Source organism: Dermacentor albipictus, chromosome 5 (assembly GCF_038994185.2).
Source record: "Dermacentor albipictus isolate Rhodes 1998 colony chromosome 5, USDA_Dalb.pri_finalv2, whole genome shotgun sequence".
NCBI classification, from domain to species: Eukaryota; Metazoa; Arthropoda; class Arachnida; order Ixodida; family Ixodidae; genus Dermacentor; species Dermacentor albipictus.
Genome location: NC_091825.1, coordinates 49,831,257 through 49,858,332, shown reverse-complemented (window position 1 = coordinate 49,858,332; position 27,076 = coordinate 49,831,257). Strand labels below are relative to the sequence as shown.

Sequence of the window (27,076 nt, the reverse complement as noted above, 5' to 3'; positions counted from 1 at the left end):
AGTCTTTGTTAAAGGAATACGTGTGAAAAATAAAAAAAAATTCTGTGATAGCGCATACATGTGTTGCTCGATTTCTTTGCCTCAATCTATCGAAAAGGTGAAACAGCTTATTTGCTGCGCTCAAATTTCGCATTAGGAAGTAACGTAATCGTCGGTAATTTTTTTCATGCTTCAAAGGATATTTCAGCGCGAACATTGCGAACTAGGGCTGGATTTCACGGCAACGCCATATACCTGGAGTCACATAACAGAACGAGCCCCATCCGAGTACAACGTTGCAAGGGCGTTTTGATGGCCAGCGGGCATGTCGCAGCATATCGCGGAGGCCGTGGAATTTACGGAGCGCATGGATTTCAATTCCGAAACTTTATGGGTATAAGGTTCTAATAAACTTTTGATGCGAAAGGTGTATTGACATTACCAAAGTCGCACTTAATATTTCGAATTCAGCAACTTAGTGGGTTGAATGTTTTAAACATTTCACGCCAAATATGCATTGACTTTTCTAAAGTCGTACATCGGACCATACAACGAGACAAGCCAAATCAACACATTATCAGAGAAGATTCGTGGAAGGAAAGTAGGGAAACGACAAGCAACGGAGGCGTACAAAAACAAAGTTCACAATAGGGGTTCAGAAACTTTGGTTATGGGAATTCATCGTGGGTTATTTTCCTTTGCTTTCTTATTTTTCAACATAGGTAGGACAGTATACAATAACAAGAGCTTGGTGGCGCAACTCACCACCCCGTTCCCAAGGGCACGCTCGTAAAATCCATCCATCCACCCATCTATCCGTCCGTCCGTCCGTCCGTCCGTCCGTCCGTCCGTCCGTCCGTCCATCCATCCATCCATCCATCCATCCATCCATCCATCCATCCATTCATCCATCCATCCATCCATCCATCCATCCATCCATCCATCCATCCATCCATCCATCCATCCATCCATCCATCCATCCATCCATCCATCCATCCATGGTGGCTTAGTGTTCTGTGCGCAAGGGCGAAAAGCGGAGAGGAAGCGTGCCGCCTTCCATCGCGCGATACATCAGGGGGAGTGCAGGGAGGGGGGGGGGGCATTAAAATTTTGTGATCTGTGAATCTGTGATTGCGCAACTTGTTTATTTGCCTTGTTAGACGCATTATATACTGTGACCTTTTCTAAGACACGGACATTCATTGGATACTTATACGTATATTTAAAATCTTGTTGCCAGGTTTTGTGTATACGTGCAGGGAATTTTGTTTTCAGTGGCACTTTTTAGCCCTTTATCAAGCTGTATCTTCGTATTCGTATATTCTATTGTATCTTCTCATTTCTAATGCACGAGGGCGAGTCGAATGAAAGTGAGCGAACCCGCACCACGCGATAATGGTTCGGTTCATTAGCTGCGAGGTATGCGCGTAGCACACTGGCTTCTCTCATTTACAAAAGTGACGCACAGGTGTGAGGATAAATGTTTTTTAATGCTCTCATAAACTGGGTTGAACATGGTTGCATGACATAATGGACGCTGCAAAAGTTGAACAGCGTAGTGTCGTGAGGTTTTTGAAAGACAAGCTGTTTCCCCAAAAGAAATTGGTCGCTGTATGGCTGCCGTGTACATTGAACATTGCGTTTGATTGGCCATTGTTAAGCGTTGGAGAAAACGGTTCAAAGGAGGACGTGAAAGTTGCGAAGACGATCCAAGACCGGGCTAAATCGCGCGTGCAATCACCCCAACACAATTGCAAAGGTTGATGAGCTGATTAGACAAGAACAGAGGATAAACATCGATGAACTGGCAGAGCGCGTGAAGATCAGTCACGGTTGGGTTCTCACATTAATTCATGAACATCTCTGTTATCGGCTCTTGTGTGTGCAATGTATTCCCAAAATTTTGAACCACCGCGAGGAGACGGAGGTGCTCGGCGTTGCCTTGACTCATCCGATCCGCTATCACAATGAGGGTGACGACTTCTTGTCTGCAGTTGTGACCGGTGACGAATCATGGTGTCACTACTACGAATCTGAAACACGACGGCAAGCCTTACAGTGGAAGCATTCGAATTCACCACCCCCAAAGAAAGCAAAGGCCGTTCTTTCGGCAAGAAACATGTTCACTTTTTTTTTAGATCGTCAAGGGCCATTACTGATTGAATTTGCTAAACCTAGAGAGACTATCAATCGTTTCCAATATTGTGAAACACCGGATAGTGCTGGATGTCGCAATCAAGGGCAGATGACGTGGAAAATTGACGAATGGGGTGATCTTGCTCCTCGACAATGCCTGTCCCCACTTCACTAATGTGGGGAAAATAAAACTGGCAAAGTTCAAGTGGGAAACGCTGCACCATAGGCCGTACTACCCACACCTGCCGCCTGCGACTTCTACATTATGAGGAAAGTGAAAAAAAAAAGAAACAGCTCAAGGGAACCACATTCGTGTCTGCCGATAACGTGAAATAGTCAGCTACAGACTTTTTAAAGCAGCAACCCAAGGAGTTTTATGAGACCGGAATCACGCTACTCGTTAGTCAGTGGGACAAATGTCTAAATGCTCATGAATACTACTTTTAAATGGGTTACCCCGTTTGTCATATATATTCACGTTGGCTCACTTTCAATTGACTCGGCTTCTTATATTTTGTTTTGCAGAACTCCTGCTTTCTATATGTGCCCTCTGTTTTGAGTGTAGTTTCAGTGCAATTACTCACAATACAAAACCGGTGACAGCTGCTCCTGCGCAATACATTGGAACAAAGGACAGCGCCATCGAGATTTTTTCCTGGCCGTTGCATATGTACAAAAATGTAAACAAGATCCTTGAATGACAAAGTTTCGTTAAAATATTTGTTCTGAAATTTTTCATTTCACGACCTCTACATATTTCATATCAGCGGCATGCAGCGCTTTGCTTGTTTTAACTGGTGTAGTTCTAAAGTTCGAGTAATATTTTCCTTACTTATTAAACAGACAACAAACATGGAAGCATTGATATCAATTATTCAGGGCACAGTTTTTTGGGACGTCCGAGTACATTATTTTATGAAAAAATACATATTTTACTTGGCTGGACAGTACGTAGCGCTCAAGAATTCGTTTGCAGCATCTTTGGCAATGGCAGTGCAGTTATTATTCATTTATTTGTTTGATCTCTCGACATATTCTACAAGGATCAGGCCGAGCTACAACGAGAGCCCCCCTCCCCCCCCCCCCTCCCTCCCGAACAAAATTTCTGGCTACGCCACTGAACGATCTCATTGTGCACGTATCAGCAGGGGAATGTTCACTTACTTACTTACTTCTTTACCTGACCCCTTCTTTAAAAATGTAATATCTCAAGTAGAGAGAGGGAAGAAACATCTTTAATTTGAATAAGGATAGCTTGATTTGCAGGAGTGGATCCCTCTTCACGGGAATCTATGCGCCGTCTTGGCTGCGACCGCCCTCTCCACCAACATGATGTGGTACGAGAGGCGGGAGCTGGGCAGTGGCGTCTCCCACTGCTCTTGGGGGTGGGGGGTACGTACAAGCGCGTTAGCGCTTTGGTGGTTCTGTGCAATACCACCGCGTTCACAGCTCACGAAGGCGCGCAAGAGACAACACTGAGATTGTTGCAAACCAACATGTTCCGTCATCCAAGGAGGCTTCATCTCGCGTTCCCTACTCAATATGACGAACAATGTAAATACTGCCAACAGATAGGAGGACTCCGGAACATTGTCATAGGTTGCAAACAATATCCAGACTTGCCTCCTCTGTCGCGAACAGACGAGCTTCCGTCACACACTCGTCTTCATCAACGTTCACTTACGTATATGTTCCTTCACGATGAATGTTCGTCCACAAGCGCTCTTCTAGTCCGGTTGCCTTCGAAGAGTGCGGTAGCGCTTAGGTGGCCTTGTGCATACAAGAAACCTGCGGCCAATTAAGGTCCCCGGATCTTAGCTTCCAGGGAAGAGCCAAAGAAAGATATCTCTTGAATGCGCGTTTGTGGTTCTAATCCCCAAACACTCTTAAATAGAGAACTTGTATTCGATGTAGAATATGGATGATAGCATGTTTACATGCATTGTCGTTGAATAAGCGAAACATTATTTCGCTGAAAAATTGGCAAAAAAATTGACACTAGTTGGGATAAATTTTTAAGAAGAACCGTATCGCTCCACGTGCTCGCCTGTACAGGCATGGGACATGGAAATTGCACCTGTTTTATAATGTTGGCCACATTACAATATAAATGTAGGTTCATGTGCGCTTTTATTGAGAGTTGCACGATATCGTTGGCATTCCTAAATTCCCTTCGAGCCAACACTTTATTGCACAGTATTTGGCCGCTAAATCTTCACAAAGCTCGGGTGCTATCGCTGCGTATTCTAGACATCTTGCATGTTAGAGAATCTCCATGTCGCTGTCATTACACGTCCGCAGCATTTATTATCTTGCTTCGCCCGAAGTAAGCGTGAGCCTGTGATGCAGCGTACGTGCGCTTGAGACTTTGAATAAATCAATTGGTTAACAAGCATCCTGATGGATATAAAAGTAAGCCTTGAATGGCGGGGTTTATTGTCTCAACTGCGCTGTGGTTTAAGAAGGACGGACACCGTTGTGGAAAGCTGCGAATTCATTTTGACTGCCTGGGTTCTCGTACGTGCATCCAAAGCATAGTACACACGCATTTTAACCCGATAGTGTTAAAGGGAAGCTGAAACCTTTTCCAGAAAAAAATAAGTGAAGAGCAGTACGTCGTGGTTTCCAACCCTCTGAATTCGAACGTCGCATCAAAATTGAGTGAAGGAAAGCGCAAACATATTTCGACGAAAAGTGCAGCAACAAACACGCCCAGCTCGCGCGCCTCGTTTCCGCCTGTGATTGGTCGGGCGCCTCGTGACGTCAACAATGGTGTTCATCCGGACTGACTGCTGCCGCTACACACGAAGCGCGGTGCAAGGTAGTTTCGTGGTGTTTTGCAGAGACGGCCATAGAAAATTTCGAGAGCTTGCGTTTCTCTGAGAAGTTCGGCGTTAAGTCCAAACTCCATGAAAACGATGTTGCGCGCGACGGTGACGGGCGACGGCTTCGAGCGACAAAACCAGCCGTCGCTTGAACAGATCGCTCGGTGTTGTCGTTCGATCGCTCGTTTCCAGAAACCTAGAACTCGTCGCTCGTCGCCCGGAAATGCTATGAGCGACTAGCCTATAGTGCGAAGCCGAAAGTGGATGTGCATAACTCAAATACTACTGTTTGTCGCACGGAATGAGCAAACTATTGTATTTTAGACGTGCAAGAATAATAACCTAGTGCAAGACCTTCAGAAATATTTTATGCACCTTTTTCAGTAAAATACATCAACTCAAATTCATAAAGCATGCGTCACGCTATTTTCGGCAAGTATATTGCTGCCCTCATACCGGGAAGTCGTCGCTCAAAGCCGTCGCTCGCGTGGAGTTCGGCTTGCAGGCGACGAGTGAACGCGACAGCCATCGCCTCGCTTGTCGCGCTGTCGCTGTCGCGTGCAAGATCACTTGTAAGTGGTTTATACTTTACTCCCTACATGTACGAGCCGATTGCGAAGAGCCGGCCTCTCCAAGAAGCAAAAAATGCTGGTGCAAGCACTGCTTTCCACGTGAACGAAGGCGAAGTGTTAGCATCTCCTTGTGTTGGAAATGTTCTTTGGGGAGTATGTTTTTTTTCTAAGCTGCATTCATCGTTCCAGTGAGTAGGTTTCCGGGCAAACAACTGTAGTGTTATGTTCCTGCATGCCTCCTCGTAGAACGTAAGCGGTGATGCGATCTTCGGCATTTGTGCGCTGCCCCAAAGCTGTCGGCAATCTACACAGACGGTTTAAACGCGGGAAACGTTTACCGGCTGTTGCAGCACGTGTAGTATAGAACCTTCATCAGCGCGCCATCCGCACGCTACTCGTAACCGGTGAATTCCGTCGGCTACGTGAGATGGTCGGTTTCTCTATGTGTGCGAGAGAAGGGGGAGCGCAGCGTCCTGGCGTGAGCAGGCTTTCCAACACATGCAAACTTTACGCTTGCACTGCGTTATGGTAGCTGCATGCAGGCTGTTTCACAACACACGTGCGAATAGAAAATTCGCGGTGCTTGACGATGAAACCTGCGTCAAGGGTGGGAGATAAACATGCACCTTCCGTTCAGCGTGCTACTTATTTTTTTTTATGAGAACCTAAAGCACACGTTATTGATAAACTCCGGTAGTAATCGTCACGGAAGTGGTTAGAGCACAGCACTGTTGTTATTGAGCGCTTGAAGTTGTTTCGCTTCACAGCAGCCTCCCACTTAGCTGAAAGCTTCTTGTCTTGCAGGAACTAATGGAACATCGGAACATCGTCGTGGCCGCTGGTGTTCATGCAAGCGTAGGCTGCACAGAACGCCGGCATGATCTGCCAACAAGTTCAATTGATGCTGCGCACGTCAACTACCACTCCTATATACACACAATCAAATGAATGTAGGGTCGAGCGAAGCAGATTAGGATGGCACGCACGCAGAAATAAGCCCGGTCAGGCACGGTCGCGGAGACTGCGAAGGAAGAGAACACCAGTGCTGACGTCACTACGCCGCGGTTTCCGGTCTCCGCTCGCATCGTCAGCGTCAGCAGCAGCGCGCGGCGCTCGACGGGGGGCGGAGCTACAGTGCAATTTCAACCGACGATTGCGTCGCTCCTAAGTGGAAAATCCCCCCCAAAAATTTACCTTCATGGTTTATAAGGTTCTCGCATCCGCATATGAGCGTCTTATTTAATTCGACAGACTCTTCAGCTTCCCCTTAAGGACCTTGCATCGCAGAAATTCCGGTGTCAGCGGAGTTGTCCGTGAGCGAAAATTGCCGCATACATTTTAGTATATGTATATGCCACGCCTTGCTATATGACATGCGGTATGTGCGGTACATTGCCACACCATTCCATCACTAAAGTTACTCGTACCTTGTCTTACACTCTTAACAGAGTTAATCCTCGGAATTTTGAGAATGAGAGCTCACGAACAAATGTGAAACAAAACACCGACAACGCATGCCTTTTATGTTACAAATCTTGTGACTCAAATATTAAAAGTGCGAAACAATAACGAAAACCTGAAAATTACGTAACTTTTTTGTGCACAACCTGCGGGATCGGCCCACGCAACAGGAGGCCGCGTTTCTATCAGAAAGCTCGCCTTCGTACATAGCGTTCGCCGCCAGCGCTTTCCGGTAAACATCACGATTACATAAGCTGCAGTTGCCGGGAAGCGTGAGAAGCAGTCAGGGATATTTGAATGACATCGGGTTATAAGCTTAAGCGTCCTTAAGCGTCCAGGTTTTTTTTTCTTTTTTTGCATTCTGCCCCCCTCGAACTGCGGCCACCATGGCATAAAATTAAACCCGCGAGGGCCCAGTGCTAGAACGCCACAGACATCGAGCCACCATGCCGGACAAAATTAAACTCGTGTAGCCGTATGTCTCCTCTTGGCGCAACAACATTCTTCGGGTGTCCGAAACGTATCACTGAACATGACTCTTACGTGGCCTACAGTCAATCTATTAGTGACGCTCTCTAAGCGTGATATCGCATATCATATTGACCGCTAATAACGACGGGGAAAGCGGAAGAGAACACAAAAACGACATGGCGTCTTTGTTGACGCCGTGTCGTAGTTGCTGTAGTTGCTGTGTCAGCCAGTGAAACAGCAACTAGGTGAAACTGAAGTTCTTCTGGAGCGTGATATCACCGTGTGTCGCGCGCAAACGCGTCAGAACTGGCGGCGAGTTCGGACAATGATGGCTTATATACGATGGTATACGCTAATGCGTTGGCCGACCCGCTTGCGTCATCAGAAGTTTTTAATACAACCGACGATACAGGAGATAGTTCGAAACAGCGGCGAAATTGTGTTTATGTTTCCCACCATCAGCGTTTGTCATATCTTGTCGACAACAATAATAAGCAATGGTAGAAACAGCATGCCTCTAGCATGGAGTTCAGTCGCTGCTCCCGCGATGTTCACCCGTTCGCTCCTGGCCCTCCCAGTAGCCGAGGTCCCTATGTCCAACACAGAATTACTTCTACATATACGCTCATCGCTATACTCTCGGGTCTGAGTCGATAGTGAGAAAGCGTCCTTCGGCTACAAATGTGTAATGCGATGTCCGCGCGCAGACTCATTTACCTCGGCATGTTTTTGGGTTCAGCCAGCCTTGACAGGTTGCCCTGCATTAGGTAAAATATTAAACCTGTTTCGTCTTGTTTCAACCTTTCTGAAACGATAACGAGCAAAAGAAAACAGCCGCCCACTGATTACCACGCACACGCTTACCGTCGCAGTGATAGGGCGGGAACTGCGGCGTTAAGTTTCAGCTTGACCTGCGGTGCAGCCTTCCTATCACATTTCGCGCGCTTATCTGGCACCCGTTGCGGCGAATGCAAACGACCCCTGGTTCGCGCCGCTCTGGGCTCGGCTGCACTTTTGAAGCTCCCGTCTTTCCCGCAGCTCCGTATACCGGGAACCGTTTGAATGGTAAACCTCACTCCTGTAGGCCACTTAACTGCAGACTCGGAGTGGGATTTGTGCTCTTTTTAGCTCGAACGCAAGGCTCGCTCATCCCACCGGTACTTTCGTCTCTTGGCAGCGGCTGTGACTCCGCACGTTCCAACGATGACCGGCGACTTCCTGACGACGGCCTTTCCTGTTGTATTGGTTTTGGTTGCGAGCGACAAATTCGGGGGAGAGCAAACGCTCACGCTGGAGGTGTTTCCCGAATTCAAGCACTACAACGTCAGCCTGTGGAAGTCTCGTGGGGGCGCATGCGGAGACAACGCCTCTTCGAGCATCGTCAGCTGGAAACGAGAGTACCTTGAGGTGTGTCGGCCGGTGCTATTGCTTAGTATACACCTATGAGGACGAGGCTGAAACGTAATTGCATGGCTTTGAAGTATTGCATTTTTGGTGTGAATTCTCTTTAGCATTTGGGCTGAGCACGAGGTCGCGGGATCGAATCCCGGCCACGGCGGCCGCATTTCGATGGGGGCGAAATGCGAAAACACCCGTGTACTTAGATTTAGGTGCACGTTAAAGAACCCCAGGTGGTCGAAATTTCCGGAGTCCTCCACTACGGCGTGCCTCATAATCAGAAAGTGGTTTTGGCACGTAAAACCCCATAATTTTTTTTCTTTAGCATTTGGGCAGGTATGAAGAACAGCATCTTTAGATAAATTCACATAGTGGGCGGTACCTGTACGTTGGTTTTTGGCGTTTATAAGAGGAAAGGAAAGATGCCTATTTGATTATTATATAATTTGCCTTTCTTTACCTGATCTCGGTGGCAGGCAATGCAATTTCGCCCATATTGTTAAGAGCTGAGATCTTGGATACTTACTCTCAAGCATTCTGAAGTTGCCACTAAACTCAAGTCGTGCAACCAGTGTGCAGTGAACGACAAGAAACAAAATTTCATCACGCCCTGGAGTTCAAGCACCGTTAATGAACTCGTTATACACAGGTAGGCAGAACAATTTTGTCGGCGACAGGTATCAGCGCCTAATGGGAAATGACCACTTCCTCATGCTTACGAATGTTGCTCGATATCAAGGGCGCTATAGCATAAAGCTAATCAAAACTTTTTATTCCATTTCTGCAACCAGCCCGCCACGATTGGTTAAACATTTATCGGGCCACTTCCACTTCGCCTGTCATTCACGCGATGTCATGAATATTGAGGAAACTCTACATTTGATATAACGTGTGCACAGTGATTATGCATGATTAGACCAAAGAAAAGCTAATGAATTCTTTTGAGTCCACGCCTTCGTCACTATTAGCCCTCCACTATTAGCCAAAATTTTCAGGCTGCACTCGCTTCGCCTGTCTGTCCTGCGACGTCACAAAACCGGGAGAACTGATAACGTCAAATTGCTGTGTACGCAATAGAGATGCATCATTATGCAGAACTAAACTGATTTTTTTTTCGGAATTTAGCCGGAGACTGTCCCGTTCCGCATGGAATAGAGAATGCATACCCACCGATCGCTCTGACACTGGCTATTCGGGGCAGCCCGGGAGAATGGATTTATTTGCGTGTGATAAAAAAAAAATGTATGGCAATATAACGCTGTCGAGCCCATTCGGCACGTATGCGACATCAATCTCCTAACTCTTGTTCGCCCAGGATTCGTTTTAGCGGTATGTTTGCCTTGCCGTTGCACGCCGCCGCAGTTTCCGACACGCCGCCGCAAGCTAAGCAACGGGAAGCAGGCCAATCGCAGGCGCCGACACCATCCTCCTCATCTGATTATCCACTTTCACTGCGCTATATAGCTCGTCCCCACTGAAAGCTTCTCCATTTGTGCGTGCTCCTTGCTTCTGGTCAGCCAATTAGATAAGAAGATCCTGTCAAGGTAGGCAATGCTATGTTCATTGAAAGCAAACAATAGTGACCACCTATAAACGAGAAGAGTGTTTGATTGGGCTGTTCAAACACTGCGAGCCACCATGCGATGCTTGCGCAGGCGGTTGGGTAAATTTAACGTCAGGAGATCGAAATAAAAACAATTGGAGCAATTTTACGTTATAAGACGCCAAATGAGCGAACTAGTTCCTGGTCACAAGGTGGGAGTCTCTGGTAGTTCCTGGTCACAAGGTGGGATGCGCATCAAAATATTTTTCTGAGTCCGTCGGAAACCTTTTCGCGGACATACTGCGCAGCAATTAAATGGCTACGAAAGTCATAAAGTTGCCGGACCATTTCTCCATCCCAAATCTAAAGTTACGGAACCTTTCTGCGGCCCGCAAGATGGCGGAGCGCATGGCCTTACGAAAGGGTGTGATCCACCACCGAAAACGACACCTTACCGAATACATTCCGTGATTAAAAGGCATAGTGAAAGGATAAGAACAGAACAGTGAGTGGCATCATACACGAAGTTGTCAGTGTTTGGCCTCACCTCAAGATTGTGGGGATTAACGGCACACTTGCCGGCAAGCCTCGCATAAGCGGACTTTTTGAAACCCTCTCCTTGAATCAAAGCAAGGCTACTGTGGCCTTAGCGTGAGATATTGCGGATGTGTTCTTACCTCAACGAGCAGCAGAAGCATCGGGGCCTTTACCACCTCTTTCTGAAATCATCACTAACGAGCATACAGTGACATTGTGCTACGGGCCCTGGCCTCGTAATTACGATCTGTCCAAGCAGCAAAGACAAGATTCACTTGTTTTGTCCAACAATGCATGGTACACAGATCGTGTACCAGAGGTGTGTGCAGGGGCTGGGGTAGTGTCTGTTCTAAAAGTTAGAAAAAACACCGTCGATTTTTCCTCGTAGCTTTTTGTTTAGTTCCGCGTGTGGACCTGGCTATTAGGTGTTTCTGATGGGAAACCGCCTGGAATGATAGAGGAGGTACCGTTTCCACTGGTTTCCAGTAGGTATATGACGTATGTTGAAGATTAAGCCGGCTTTTGCAAGGCGTATAGCTGGATAGACCACCACCGGACGTGCAATAGTGCATCTGCTTCCATTTTCGCCGACCTTGAGAGTATACGCATTACTAGCTAGTTCATTGTAGTCGAGGACCGCAGACACAAACGAAAACATGACAGCAACAAAGTGAGTGAACAAAACACCACTACATCGCAGCAGCAGGCATCCATAATAACATATTTGCTAATCGATGCCATCCTAAGTCTGAACTTTGTCAAGAGACTGGTCCTAACTGTCTATATTTGGAAACTGTCCCCTGGACATGTAGAAAAGGTGCGAATTCAAGTAAGAGCATTCTCATCGTTGACTAGTTAATGCATGGCCAAGTTGGACACACTGAAAACCGTTCAGCTACATGGACACAGCGGTGCGTTCTGTCATCACGCATGGTCGTTGCATGAGGGCTGGCGTCATTTACTAAGTCGGCAGTTTCATCACTGGTATACAAGCGCTCCTGTCCTCTTCGGTCAAGATTATTCAGTTACGTTGTCTTGACTGATCGGCAAACCTAGAACATTATCGCCACAAGTAAAGGTCAGGTACATAAGCTAACCGGTGTGAACCTACATAGTCGTAGCCCTAGAGTTTCTCAATGTAACACCTAGAGGGAAATCTTGCGCCACCGTCTATGGGAGTTTCCTAAGGGGCGCTGTGCCGTCATTGGAATGATGGTATACGTGCATGCGAGGCTTGTGTTGGCGGGTGTTGTAAGAGGCTTCGTATAAAACATGGATATGGCTACACAAATAACGCGTTCTTAAAGTAAAATCTTCATAAAATGCTTCCATTCGCGCATATAACATCTTTACTCACCTATGACCAAGCGAAGAAAAGCAAGAACAGACGACAAACTGTTTCAAAGCGAACGCGAATCTTGTCGTCTGTCCTCCAACTTTAGCGGCCCGCTGATACATCTTACGTTTAATATAATTGTACATACAACAACAAGTTCTCATAGTTAAACAAACCATGTTATTGAGTAATAAAAAAGCGAAAACAGCTTTTTACGTGCTGTTTTAGTAGAAAATGAATCATTGTGACAGACGGAATGGTGCTTGCCTGGCTCTCCAAGAACGATGCCAATCCGAAGTCACAATATACCGGCATTCCCATGCATACCACAGCGCAGCAGCGCCAGATTTCCCTCTAGGTAATATAGTGAGAAACTCTATGGTCGTAGCGGTACAGTGCTATGACTGCTTGATGCTGGGTCATGTTAGCATGGTCTACACAGGCCAGATCAAATCAAGTCCTCACTGCACATACTTATGCCCAAACTTCACTAATATTACAGAAAACAAAGCGCTCGAAACCCAGCGGACTACACGAAGCGACTACGAATGAATGTCCCAGGCTGAGAAAATAGGTCACCTTAGACAGATAATGACTATGAACAATTATACCTACGCCGAGACAGCAACTTAATACGATGTAGGAGGAGGCGTTCGCCTCCTCCCATCTGGTAGCAAGAAGGGCATTCTATAAGTATTAGCCTAACGTTCATGACGCTCTTCAATAAAAAAAAAAATCCTGCAACATTCCTCCGGTGAATGAAATATTAGCTGGCGTGCACTGGAGCAATCATGTAAGGTCGGTGCTCAAAGGACGCAGTATCCTAATCACTAGTAGGATAGTTAACGAACTGCCGCTGATGTGTTCATTAGAGAGCCAGTATGAACCCTATTGCAAAAACCAGAGCCACTGGGACCCAGTGCGCCGGATTATCGGCCCAGTGCAGCGCGCTGGACGCTGGGGCGCTGGGAAGGCGCTGGGAAGGCGCGGCACTGGCTACTCGTGCGAAAAACAGCTCTAGCGCGTTAAATATGCGGTGCCTGGACACCGTATATATTTTTTTGAATACAGAAAGCAAGGAAGAGCGCTTTAGTGCAATAAAAAAGAAAAAAACCGTAAAAAATAAAATTGCTCCGACAAGGATTCGAACGACCGACCTACAGATCTCAAGCCCGTCACTTTACCACTACGCCACGCCACCTTTTTTTTTCTTTATTGCATGGAATTATCGGTACTGTCAAACCAACGCAGTTACATTACATATGAACATACAAGAGAAACAAATTCACAGATGGTATACAGTCCAATGACAGTTCAAAATTCTGGCAAACAAACACAAGCGTCCAGGTGTGAAATCCATTCAGGGACGGGATCATATGTAAGCACCACACTACGGACTTGAGCAGTCTCTTCACGGAAGATAGACCTTGTCGAGCGAGGTGGCTCGGCATGTCTGTCGATCATTCGACTTCTCCATAATGAATAAAGTCCTAATAACATAAACAAATCATATGGTGTATTACTGGCTGTATTTTCGAAAGGAAGGAACAGGATACCATAACATGTGAGAGGAAAGTCTTTTTTGATAGTTCTTTGTAAAATGTCCCCCCCCCAAAAAAAAATGCGTCACGACAAAGTATAAAGCAATGTTCTATTGTCTCGGGTTGATTGCAAAGCCTACAATTTGTATTCCAGGGTACATACAGTCCTTTTTCCTGAAGCCACGTTTTAACTGGCAGTGTGGAAGTGTGCAGCTTAAAGAAAAACGTTTTCGCTGCTGGCGCAATGCACATTCTACGGACACGGCAAAGAACATCTTGACCAAATAGAGACAGATACGGCTTTCGGTACAGAGGTTCAGGGAAAAGGTTATCTATAAGTGCTACGTTTAGCGACGTTCGATTAGCGGTAAACAAATATTCAAGGGTGAATCTGGCTTTTAAGAATGAAATAGTGTCAACAAGTTCCTTTAGGAAGCCCCATAGCGGTAGTTCTTGAGCAAAGTTTGTCGTGACAAACAGAAAAGGTAGGTGTGACGCAAGACGTGCTCGATTAACTGCGAGAAGGAATGGATGATGGACATTTTTAAGGTAAAATAAGCGCATGACCAATTGTCGCACAAATAAATGCACAAGACCCAGGCCTCCCTTTTCAAGCGGGAGAAAAAGGTTGTCCCTTCTCATAGCTTCCCATGATGAATGCCAAATAAAACATGCAAATATTCTATGAAATGCCTGGACATGGACACGTGAGCAGTGCAAGACCTGCAGAACATAAAGAAGCTTAGTAGCGAGAAATGTATTGCATGCTTTAGCTCTCGCAAAAATGGAGAGATCACGTCCCTGCCAGGTTGTCACCTTTCGACGGATAGTGGTTATCGTGGACGTCCAATGAGGTCCACTATTACGGAAGTTATCGAGAGGTACTCCAAGATATCGCAACGGAGACTGATTCCAATGAATATTCGCGAATACAGAGGGAGTGAGCGCCCACATGCCTAGCCAAAAGCCCCTACTTTTGTCAAAATTTACAGTAGCTCCTGCAGTCTCACAGAAACTCAGGGTAGCGTTTATTGCCTTGGTAATGCTTGGCTTATCGACGCAAAAGAAGGCAATGTCATCTGCATAAGCTAGCACTTTAATTTCCTCACCGGCATACATGTATCCTTTAATGCTCGAGTCGCAAAGCACGCTTAAGCAAAGTGGTTCTAAGTATATGGCGAAGAGTAAAGGCGAGAGCGGACAACCTTGACGAACGGATGACTGTACTTGTATTATATCTGAGAGGGTACGGTTCACAATTAACTTTGTGGTGCAATGTTTATAACAAAGTGTTATACCATTGCATAATACATCCCCTAATTGTACATGTCGCAGTAGTTGGAACAAAAATCCGTGTTGAACCTTATCAAAGGCTTTGGCGAGGTCAATCTGGAGAAGAGCTACTTGATCCGTACTACCCTCTATGCACTCAAGGACTGAACGTGCGATATGAATATTTGTCTGTATAGAGCGGCCTCGAATTCCGCATGTTTGATGATCTCCTACTAATTTAGTAATGACTGTCTGCAATCTATTGGTCAGTATTTTTGCAAATATTTTGTAATCCACGTTACATAACGATATCGGCCTATATCCGTTTACTCTCTTTATTGTTTCATCATCAGTGCTTTTTGGTATTAAGGTTGTGTGGCCCTGATAGAAGGATGGAGGAAGCTCACCATATTGATAGGCTTCTTCGAAAAGCTGCTCCAAAAAAGGACACAGGAATTTCTGAAATTTTATATAAAATTCAGCACTAAGGCCATCAGGACCAGGCGTCTTGTTCTTCTGCAGCGTTTCGACAGCAAAATTAATTTCTTCTCGAGTTATTGGCCCATCAACGCTGAGCCGATCATCTTCTTCTAAGTGTGGCATAAGGGAAATAAACTGATCAGCGTTTTCTTCGTATCCATTTTGAGGCTTAACTGCAGCGAAAAGATCTTTATAGTGAGCTTCAAATAGGCTTATTATTTGGGACGTGTCGGTGTATATCGACCCACCAGACTCAATTTCTAATATTTGCTTGGAAAGCGCGTATCTCATCACCGAGAGCCCTTTTTGTGGGCTGTTCCTCTGTGAAGCGAGTTGTGCGTGAACGCACCATTGCTCCTTTGTACACTTCCGTCTCATATTTCTGTATTTGTGCGCGAACTGTGTTTATTTCATCGATATATACAACCCTGGTTCCTGGCTTTCGAAAGCGTGCAGCTTGTGAAGTAGATCATGAAGGTAATGCTTTTCAGCTTTTTTTCTTTGAGACAGCTCACGTGAAATGGCAATCGCCTCATTTTTCACTCTATTTTTGAACATTCCCCATTGAGCAAACAAAGGGAGCTGTTGACATTGTGTTATTTCTAGCCATAATTCTTTCACTTTGTTTACAAAACTTTCCTCTCGCAAAATTTGTGTATTAAGTTTCCACAGTTCCCAGTTTGGAGCAAACCTGCGAAATTTTCGGGGACCCCATGATACAGCTACTAAACAGTGGTCTGTAAAAAATACAGGCTTCACGGCGTAGTTGTGAATGTTAGACCAGAGATTTGTCGAAACATACACACGATCAAGTCGAGCATGGGAGACGCCTTGAAAGTGCGTGAACCGCACCCAAGATGGTGTGTGGGCGCCCACGTCTATTAGATTGTGATCTTCCGTTAACTGATGCAGGAAAGTAGCACTTGCATCATAACGATTAGTTAGGTATGAGTGGTCTCTGGAATGACAAACACAGTTGAAGTCTCCCAACAGTACCAAATCTCTATCAGTATCTAGGAGCGGAGCAAGCGAGAGGAAGAAAGCCTTCCTGTCACTCACTTTTGAGGGAGAATAAACGCAAATAAATCGCCAATTACGGGAATGAAAAATAAGGTCACAGCATATAAGGCGGCCTTCCCCATCAACACGCAGCGACAATGAAGAATGATTTAACTGCTTTCTGACTAACAAAAAGCATCCAGCGGAAGCACCACATGCTTGGCTAATACACACCTCGTAATCAGGTTGAAAAGTTTGCAGCGCAAGGTTGACATCACCAGCAGACGATATCTTTGTCTCTTGCACTGCACCAACATCAACTTCATGCTGCCTAAGCACGTGTAGTAACTGCTGCTGACGCCTTATATGCCTTAGCCCACGTACGTTGAGTGTCGCTACACATAAGGGGAGGGAGAAGGCGGTAGCCATTTTGCTCACCTAAAGTTTTTGTGTTTCATCGCCCTTGGCCACAGGTAAATCTGTGGTCTTGCTCCCTTTGGACTTCTTTGTGGCACTCTCCTGACTACGCTGATAAAACCGGCCTGGCACATTATCACCAGGAGAGGGAGTTCGCTGAGCACTAGGAGACACTTTCTCGGGCGCCTGTAGTGCACTTTCTGTTGCTTCGTCGTTGCATGGTGCCCGACGTTTCCTTGCCTGACTTATGTCCATCGCCTCTTCGTCTTCTTCCTTGTCATCAGGGGGCTTTTCTTTAAGGCTTGCTACGCCAGGTGGGCAAACTGAGTCATCCTCGCCGGTAGCTTCGCTAGTATAACTTGAGGTGTTGTGACTGGTTGACATTGGCTTCAAGGACTCCTGGTCCTCGTCCCTAATGCCACCTGTAGTCTCTCCGGTGGCATCTACTACCTCTGTAGAATCCATGAGGTGGTCCAGTTGTGGCTCGTCTGCGCTATATTGCCCAGAACGAAGGTTATTGGCGTAGGTGGACACGCAGGCGTCCGCTGAGTGACCAAATCGGTGGCACTGTAAGCATCTCGGTGTTCTGCATTGTCGTCGAACGTGTCCCACGCGCTTGCAACCAAGGCACAGCGGAGGCCTACCGGGGATAAGTACGAGGCACTGGTGTCCATAAATGGATATAATGTGCGGTATTGAGGTTACGGTGATAGTGTCCTTGAGCACCAAGGAAACCTCCCGGTTTGTTGTCACCCACTGTTCCATGCCAGTGCATCTCCATACTTCTCTCTCCACCGACTTCACCTGACCATAGGCCTGGAACGCCTCTTCAACGCGTCGTGGTTCAAGGTGAGGTGGAAGCCATAGTAATTTAAGCTTGATGTTTTTAGTCTCCGGATCTATCACCATGCACTTCAGCCCTTTGACACGTAGCTCACCACAGGCGACGAGAGTCTGTTTTGCCGCACTACTAGCGCAAGTAACCATCCATACGTGGCTCATTTGATACTGTCCGACACCTACAATATCTGAAGTAGTCACTACCTCAAGCAGAGCGTCTCGGAAGTCGGGAGCACGGTATGGTCTGCCACTCAAGTCCGTATGAAGGAAAATTGAATTCAAAACATCGTTACCGGTTGGTAGACGTGGGAGGACAACTTTATAGCTTGCATCTTCGTTCAAAAACGGGGTCGACGATCCTCGGCCTGGGGCCGATACGCTGTTTCCAGCAGAGAGCATTTTGGAGCACAGCCGTTCCACACGGCTTCTTCTTCTTCTTCTTCACGCCACGCCACCACACGGAAATTCTCGGATAATTTGCCATGTCAAAGCCGAGAAGCAGTTTGTTTCGCAGAGCTACGTCTCGTACAGACATGGTTGATGCGCTATCACCCAGCAACTAAAACTCACGCCTGTACCAGAAATAAAAAGTGGCTGTCCGTATTCAGCAGCATGCTTGGAAGTGCCACACCATCGATTTTCACTTGCGATTGCTATTTTAACTACCCGCGCCGAGATTGCTCCCCACCGAAGCTTAGGCCTAGCGTATCCGCCGAGTCCATCCTCTGGGAGTGTCTAGGCGCAGGAATCAAGGAATCTAACAAGGATAAATCACTCTATATGTCAGCTTTCGCATCGACGTTCTTAAATAAACATTTTTTTCATGTATACAGTGCCAGCATAAGAAGCGATGACCGCAGATGTGACGCGTCATAAACACAGGTATGTGTGCTATCGCCGAAGGCTCCCAGCACTAGCCCGCGCTTCTCTGACGAAGATCTATGACTAGCCAGGCGTCTTGACTGAAAGGCATCACTGTACTAAGGAAACGGTGCATATCCTTTGCGTGAAGAACCAGAAATGGCTATCGAAATCGGCAGTAACAGGCCATACACCATCCCGGGTCGGCGGTTCATTTAGGACTTTTTTTCGAAGTTAAAACAGCAATCGCAAGTGAAAATCGATGGTATGGCACTTCCAAGGATACTGCTGAATACGGACAGCAACCTTTTCTTTCTAGTACAGGCGTGAGTTTTAGTTGCTGGGCGATAGCGCATCAACCATGTCTGTACGAGACGTAGCTCTGCGAAACAAACTGCTTCTCGACTTTGACATGGCAAATTATCCGAGAATTTCTGTGTGGTGGCGTGGCGTAGTACGCTAAGACCTTAACTTCACTGCTGAAAAAAGTGAAGCCTCGAATACATGGTGTTGCAAGCAAACGTAAACAAAATGGCTCCAAGTATATCGCAAAAAGTAGAGGGGACAACGCACATCCTTGTTTCACACTCGACCGCACAGGAATTGACATACTTAATTCTTTGTTGATCACTACATAGCTGTGTTTTGCACTGATGCTAGAAGCGTGCAGGAAGTTGTCAGTGTTGCTAAGGCGTTCTGCACAGCAACTGGTAGCGTGATCAGTTGGCCGAAATGCCTGGGATTTTGGGATTGCACAAATGCCTGGGATTGCACAAGCCGGTGCAATTTGTTTCACAAGGTGAAAAATGGTGGGCTAGGGCTCTCACACCTGTTTTTCAAGCAGCTGGTAAGCAGATTATTTTTTGTTCGGGACCAGACTGATGTGTTTTTGAGAACTGTGATCCAAGCACGATTGCAGGATTATCTATCTGACTTTGTCGTGTCATCTGCTTCTTTCGGAGCTGGACTACTCAGTCCTTATTTGCGTGAAGTGGTTACTTCCGTTCGCCTGCTCAAGGCAAGGTTCTTATATGAATACTTGTGTGATGTCACGAAAAAGCGTTTGTATTCTGATATTCTCGATGTATTTTTACCATTACCGGTTTACCGAGCTGCCTACAGGCTAGGTCCTGAGCGCGATGTGCTAAAGCGCGTTAAAAAAATGCCAGTGAGACCCTCTGCTAAAACGTTCTTTTTTCAATTACATACCGACACTCTCCATGTAAAGCCATGGTTACAAAGCAAAGGTCTTTTTGTACCTTGGTCGGTAAACTGCTTAATCTGTAATGAGCCAGAATCAATTGAGCATATTTTTATTGACTGCCATGACGCCGTATTTCTGTGGGACGTCCTACAAAGAACACTTAAAAAAGAATTGCCGATAAGCCCTTTTGGAATCCGGTTTCTTCCACGTGCAGAAACAGGGGGAGCGCCGAGTGATATGCTAATGCTGCTTTGCATGCACAGCGTATGGAAGACGAGAATGGACATCAGGCATTGTCATATACAGGCTCACTCAGCAAGACACTATTTTGTTGAGAGCATTATATACACACGCGACTTGTTCAGAGCACTAGGTGAACCCCCGGAATGGCTTCCTGTACTAGACCAATTGGCTTCTGTGAAGCCCTTCTAAACACCTTACACTGGCCGAGCTGTGGCTGGTGTTTTTAGAATATGTACATGTCGTGTAATTGATCTTTTTGTTTGCGTTTGTGAAAAGGCAATAAAGAAAAAAAAACGTGGCGTGGCGTAGTGGTAGTGACGGGCTTGGAATCTGTAGGTCGGTCGTTCGAATCCTTGTCGGAGCGATTTTATTTTTTACGTTTTTTTCTTTTTTATTGCACTAAGGCGCTCTTCCTTGCTTTCTGTATTCAAAAAAATATATACGGTGTCCAGGCACCGCATATTTAACGCGCTAGAGCTGTTTTTCGCACGAGTAGCCAGTGCCGCGCCTTCCCAGCGCCTTCCCAGCGCCCCAGCGTCCAGCGCGCTGCACTGGGCCGATAATCCGGCGCACTGGGTCCCAGTGGCGCTGGTTTTTGCAATAGGGAATGGTTAAATATTACGCATATAAAAGGAATCCGCATTTTTTTGCGTTCCTCAAGCATGCTTCAGGCACGGCATGCTGAGGCACACAGGAGGCACAGTGTTTTCGTTTACCTGCGCTGGCCTCCCAAGCGTTGTTGACCTAACTTCTGTGAGTGGCTGAGCTCATCCTTCTCAAAAACGCTCTCCAAGTACTTAGCAGTAGGCCTATAGGTCTCATTAAATATACTGTAGTATATTTACTATATTATATACTATAGTATATAGGATCGGGCCACATTGCTGGTCTACACTATCGTCGAGATTGATCCATATTTTTGGTTACATAGTTAAATACCCAGTAAGAAGATTGGTGATATAATGCCCAGCATACTGTTTGCAACAAAAATTAGATTATGCCTCTCCACCCATCACGAAAGAACAATGGCAGGAATCTCTCAAGAGCATCAATCTCCACATTCAACTCCAGGCTGCCAGAGGGCCCACGACATTGCGGCGGGGCTTGATCTCCCGGTTCCATCGTGGGCGGAGCCACCGACTTGATCTTCGGGAGCCTTCGGTTTTGGCTCCCCGAGGTCTCAGTCCCTCAGGACTCAAATAAAGTTCTTGTCATGTCATGTCTGGAGCGTTATGTGTCAAAAGCACGATTTTATTATGAGTCAGGCTGCAGGGGGACTCCGAATTATTTTTGACCACCTAGGGTTCTTTAACCTGCTTCAATGCACATTACACCAGCGTTCTTGTATAGGCATTCTCGATCTCAAAGAGTCCCCGAGAAATGAAGCTAGCTGATCCACCTTAGTTAACGAGGACGTCGTTTACGGCCTACCAATTTCTGGGCTGATCTCGAAGTGACTGACTCCTCCTTAGGCTCGATGTTCAATGCTGAAAATATTGAACATGACTTATCCGAACCACCTTAATGCCTACATTGACGAATAGGTTAGTGGGATTCTTATGGCCGTGCCGCTCTTGGTACTGCACGACCAGGACCTATGGACAGCCTGCTTTCTGAAACTATTGCAAAGAGGATACTGCTGTCGTTGCTGCAATTCTGAAACTCATGACTAGACTCGGCACAAAAAGATGTCCTACTCTTGGATTAGATTTTGCCAGTTCAGCAACTTACTCGTGGAACGCTTTCAAAAATGTTCTGTCGTCAGCGAGCGGCTTCATTTGAAGATGCCGACAACAACAAAGATGATGTTTTAGTGAATACCTTGGCATGTTGATGCCACTGTATAATGAAAAAGCAGGTTTTTTTTGTCAATAAATGCCTTTTCAAGGCAGCCGGCAGTGAGAGCTCCAGTTAGTCACCAACTCTATAATAAATAGACAATCCGACTTCGGTTTGATTGTCTTCCGACATCGCCGCGTTAGCTCAATGTTGTAAAGGGAATTGGCTGCAAGGAATTTAACTGGAAAATTTCACACAGTAAGAGAACAGGTTAGACTTATTCACTCCGGCACGAGCTAATATTGTGGGTCGTGCTGCTTTTCCATGTTGCACTGATTGCAGTGATATCGGCACCATGAAACAATTCACTTGGTCCTGTCAGCACTTCTGTGTTGAAAGGAAAAGGACGCTGGCTAGCATGAGACGAAGAGAGTTTTGTCACACGGTGACGGAAGATTTAATTTTTCTAGAAGGGTCGCTCAAGTTGGAAAAGAATGTGTGGAAAATGAATTGCTTTCCCTTCTTTTGTTTTTTTTTACTTTTACGCACAATTTCTATCTTGGTGATGTCGAAGAACGGTGATTTCGCGACTTGTTCTGTGGAGTTTATTCACGTGCGTGGTTAGAAAAAAGCGATGCATAATATTGGCATAGGTTTATATGCTTATTAAATCACGAATTTCACACACATGATCGAATACAGTTCGGTTGAGAAACTGTTCGACTGCTCAACTATGAGGGACAGGGTATAGATGAGCACGGCAGAATGAGTACGAACCTATGAGCGCTGCTAAAGAGAGAAAGTTATTGCGTGGCCTTAGTGCAGGTCTTTGCTTTTGGGAGATCGTGCGATGGAAGTTGTCTGCTGTGGAGGTAAAAAAAGTCGGCAGATTTTATTTTTTGTCATTATATTAGTACAAAGGAAAGGAAAACTTAGTTTTTCTCATGAAAAATCCGTAGACGCTGTAGCACTGCAGTTACGTGCTGGCTTGGGGCGCTGTCTGCTCATGCCAGAAAGCAGTTTGTTTCCATCGAGAAGTTTTGTGTGCAAAGTTGCATGTTCAGCCCTGTTCTTTGATCGCAGTCTTCCGCTGTTGTCCGGTATGACGGCCTTCCAGAAGGACAGTATTGCATCACGGTAAGCAAGGCCTCGGAAAATATGAACCACTGTCCGAGTTGCGCATTTCTTAGTAGCGAACTCGACTTTGATGTTGCGAGCAGTGTTGAACTCTACAGCTGAACTCCGGATGTTTTCCAGCAAACGAATATTTATTTTCTAAAGCAAGTTAGTACAGTCTCCTCTTTATAAAACAAGATGGTTATCTGGCAGATAAAATTTCTGTTTATTACGTATGTTGTAGGAAAGCCGTGGCCTACAGCACTTCTCGTTTTCTGTAACCACGACGTCAGTGGGGCTGTCCTTCAACGGGGCTCCAAGCGTTGGTCTCCCAAAACACGTGGAACTGCTCACTTTCGCAACCGCGTGCTTTGCGGTAACGCCAAAGTCGGTGTACGAATAATTTCTCTAAATTTAAGGAGCCGGTGCAGTCGTGATGTGCCTTTCAATTACTGAAAAAATATCCTTCACCAATGCGCCAAAGAAACCTCGTGCTTCAAATGTCATTTACGTGGAACGTGGTCTAAACACTGTGCATGGGGAAAATGCGTAAGCAAAACTTGGTGGGTTTGACACAGTGTGGGGTAACTACATTCATTCAAAAGATCAATCTTGAGATGTGCTTCAAGGAATGTCCACCTTCTTTTCTAGGTGGATCCTATTACTGCGCGCTGTTTCCCTTCAAACTTTTGTTACAGACTGACTACCTCCACTTTTCACATCAAAGGTGAGTTGTCTGAACGAATTGTTTGATTCATGTTTGTTCTTAAGAGCCAAATTTAACAATTCAAACGCAGTTAAATAAACTGCAGCCTAAGCCTGTCAGCATGTACACGTAGCCGTAATACGATGAATGCTTGTAATGCCAGTGGTAGCATGTATCGTTGCCACCAGGCCCTTCGTACTCTCCTTACATTTCCTGAAAGTACTGACATGACTCCTATTTGAAGTCTCTCTGGCGAATAGCATTCCTAATTAGCCTGCTTAAGTCACCTTGGGTCTCTCTAGCCACTGCGCCGCTCTTGAATGAAAAGAAATATCATTTGAAATTTACCCGTTGCACGATGGAATCGAACCCTTGTCACATGAGTTCCTGGTGGCAACGGCACTTTTGTACTGCAGGTCCACGCGTTAACGCCGGGCCACCACTGCCCGCGGGAATCGAGAGAATAATTCTCATCGCTTGCACGCACCGGCATGCCACACATCTCGGAGGCAAGGCTCGGGCTTTGTCGGCTCGCCGCTAGATAGCGCAGCGTGTCCGGAGCGAATAGCGACTGAGGAGCCCGCCTACAGTAGACGGCTGACACATGACGCGTTTTGTCGGTGGTCATACAGTGGTCCGCTACATTGCTTGAATGCTAGTCACATTAACTTCGACAGTCATGTGATTGGTTTTGCCGGAATTTGCGTTCTTCTTTTTTTTTATTTCTTCAATTTTTTTACAGCTTTAATAGCGCGGCCTGCAGTGATTTCTTTTGTTCCTACTGCCGTACTGCATTCGTTGTCGTGTCGCTTTAGTTCTTAACATCTGTCATCTTGCTCTTTGTTTTCCCATTCCTTCCCTTCTTCCTATCTTCCATTTCTATGTTTGAATGCCTTCCTTTCTGAATAGTACGCAGACGTTGTATTCCTTCCGGTGGCAGTTGACAGGCGGCTGCCTTTCTTTCTTTTTCTCTATTTTGATTGCATATATGTTTTCAAACCAAATAATAATAATAATAATAATAATAATAATAATAATAATAATAATAATAATAATAATAATAATAATAATAATATAGTGATATTAACAAATATGAGCTCAGAAACATAAGAATACTACTCATCATCAGTAAATGCTTGCTTAGTGCCTACCAAAGAACTCTAGAAGCTCGTCATATATTCGCAGTTCTTCTATCAAGGTAGTTCTTGGAAGGACGTTCGGGGTTGTGAGCGACTGTGAATTGTTTTGTTGTGACGGATTTTGGGAGGTCATAGGGACTTTGTAGAGAAAACATTATTTAAGCTTTACTAGTGCATGGGCTGTTATACAATACCAAGAAAGCAACTTTTACTCTTAGAAGAGTCTTGGCCAGCAAGAAAACATGTAATATCGAGAGACCACCAGGTGGCGACACCGTCGTCAAGTTATCCCACTAGCTGGTCGTGACGTCATGCATTTTGAGGGCGTATGCTTGGGCCTAGTTGTCTTTTTACCGGCAAAGATGGACTACATTGAACTCTAAGGGAGTCGAAGACTGAACTTAGCAAGTTTACTTTGAGATCAGTGACGTCACACTGACGTATCGGCGCTGTGGTTCTCTCTGTGTATTTAAAATGAAGAATTCTTAGGCTTTACGTGCAAAAAAATAAACACTCTGATTATTAGGCAGGCTGTATTAGGGCACTCCATAATAATTTTAGCCACCTGGGACTCTTTAACTTGTATCTAAGTATAAGTACAAGGGCGTATTTTTAATTTTTTCCTTGCATTTCCCTCCCACTGAAATGCTGCCACCGTGGCCAAGGTCGAAGCCGCGACATTAGCAGCGCAACGCCATAGCCAATAAGCTAATGCGATGGGTTCCAAGTTTGGATAATGGAAGGGTTTACCTTTATTTTACTTTCGAGTAGGAATCTTACTTTCGAGTAGTAGGAAAACTGACTTAATGTTTGTATTTGACGTCTCTTTAGTGAGGCTCAGAAAAATAACCCTAGGTTAGACTCTTGCACGTAGGTTGACTTCTTGGAACATACTTTATGTTATCTCTGCAAAAAGAGCGGGGCGCTTTGTAGGTGCATAAAGCGGAGCACGTGCTCTCTACCCTTTGGTGTCGCACTCGAACTGTACATTGGCGTTTTCATGACATCACAGATCCGAGGTTTTCTTATGAGTAACATGACAACTTTGTCACGTTGCTTTCGTTCTTACGTTAAGCAACAAAATTTTTTTACCCGCCTCACTGACAAAGCTTCGCTCACCCGCCGCGGTGGCTCAGCGGTTATAATGTTGCGCGGATATGCAAGGACGACGTCGCGGTTTCAAATCCCGCGACCACGGCGGCCGCATTTCAATGGGGACGAAATGCAAGAACACCCGGGTCCCATGCACTGGGATCACGTTAAAGAACACCTAGTGGTCAAAATTAACCTGGAGTCCCCCACTACGGTGTGCCTCCTAATCTAATCGTGGTTTCGGTCACGTAAAATCCCAGAATTCATTCACAAAATTTAGTATGCATTCTGATCATTCGCATTATTCCGTAACATTTGCGCAGAAATGACGCGAACAATGTACGAAATTAGGACAATAGCATACATGTATTTTTCTGTAAGATGACTGTCAAGAACTACTGTCGCCAAACAGACCAAACATTATGGCGTCATGAAAATTGCTTTGAGGATTTGGAGTTGGCATAAGAATCCCTCATTTAAAGAAAAGTAAAGCGTTCATTTGCGTAACCATGTCGCTGGTCTTGGCAAAAGTAGTCCGTTTTCTATTAAAGCACCGTATTCTGCCAATATTCTATACCTGAATGTTATTCTTTACTGTGTCCTCTTTTTATAACTGGCGAATTCTGATAGCGCAATCGTCTGTTGGACTTATTCCAGGAATTATGCCTTAACATGCGCAGGAGTTCGGAGACCCGGAGGGCAGCTTTGAGTGACTACGAGCATTGCTGAGTACCGGCGTCAGGAGCAAAGAAAAAACAGCCGAGCTGTGGAACAGACGAGGGGTCACGGATTATCGTCAGAGTATTTCGTCTGATGGACGCCTGGAGAACGGAAGGAGGCCGCCTATGAGTTCGAGATTTCTGCAGTGGTTCACGAGTCTCGGCGACGCATTAAACAACTCAGCGAGTCTTCATGTGTATACTCCGTGTGCTATTTTTACAGGCTCGAACCAGTTGACGAGTACTTGTCGCCTTAACGGCGTCGTCAGCTTGGTGTGAAGCTAGAAACTGCGTAATGCAGTTTCTATAGTACCGCTAACGACCTGTCCTCAAATAGAAGGCTGCTTTTGTTCACGCAGAGTTTCCACTGAGACATGTGACCCGTCTTATTGTCATGCAGTTAGCAAAGA

At 45.8% G+C, this 27,076-nt stretch overlaps 1 protein-coding gene across 2 annotated transcripts; it reads left to right on the top strand.

Annotated features, from left to right (window-relative positions):
* The first annotated feature begins 8,413 nt into the window (after nt 1–8,413).
* Nucleotides 8,414–26,854, top strand: LOC135899171 (uncharacterized). 2 transcript variants are annotated; one of them, XM_065428438.2, is made up of 5 exons: nt 8,414–8,509; nt 8,622–8,851; nt 22,978–23,031; nt 23,662–23,737; nt 26,628–26,854. In XM_065428438.2, exons 2-5 carry the CDS (start codon nt 8,648–8,650, stop codon nt 26,654–26,656), a joined length of 363 nt encoding a protein of 120 aa, XP_065284510.2. In that variant the 5' UTR covers nt 8,414–8,509; nt 8,622–8,647; the 3' UTR covers nt 26,657–26,854. The 2 variants fall into 2 exon arrangements, with proteins under 2 accessions (XP_065284510.2, XP_065284511.2); XM_065428439.2 differs by having other exon boundaries at nt 26,605–26,854.
* Nucleotides 26,855–27,076: the final 222 nt, after the last annotated feature.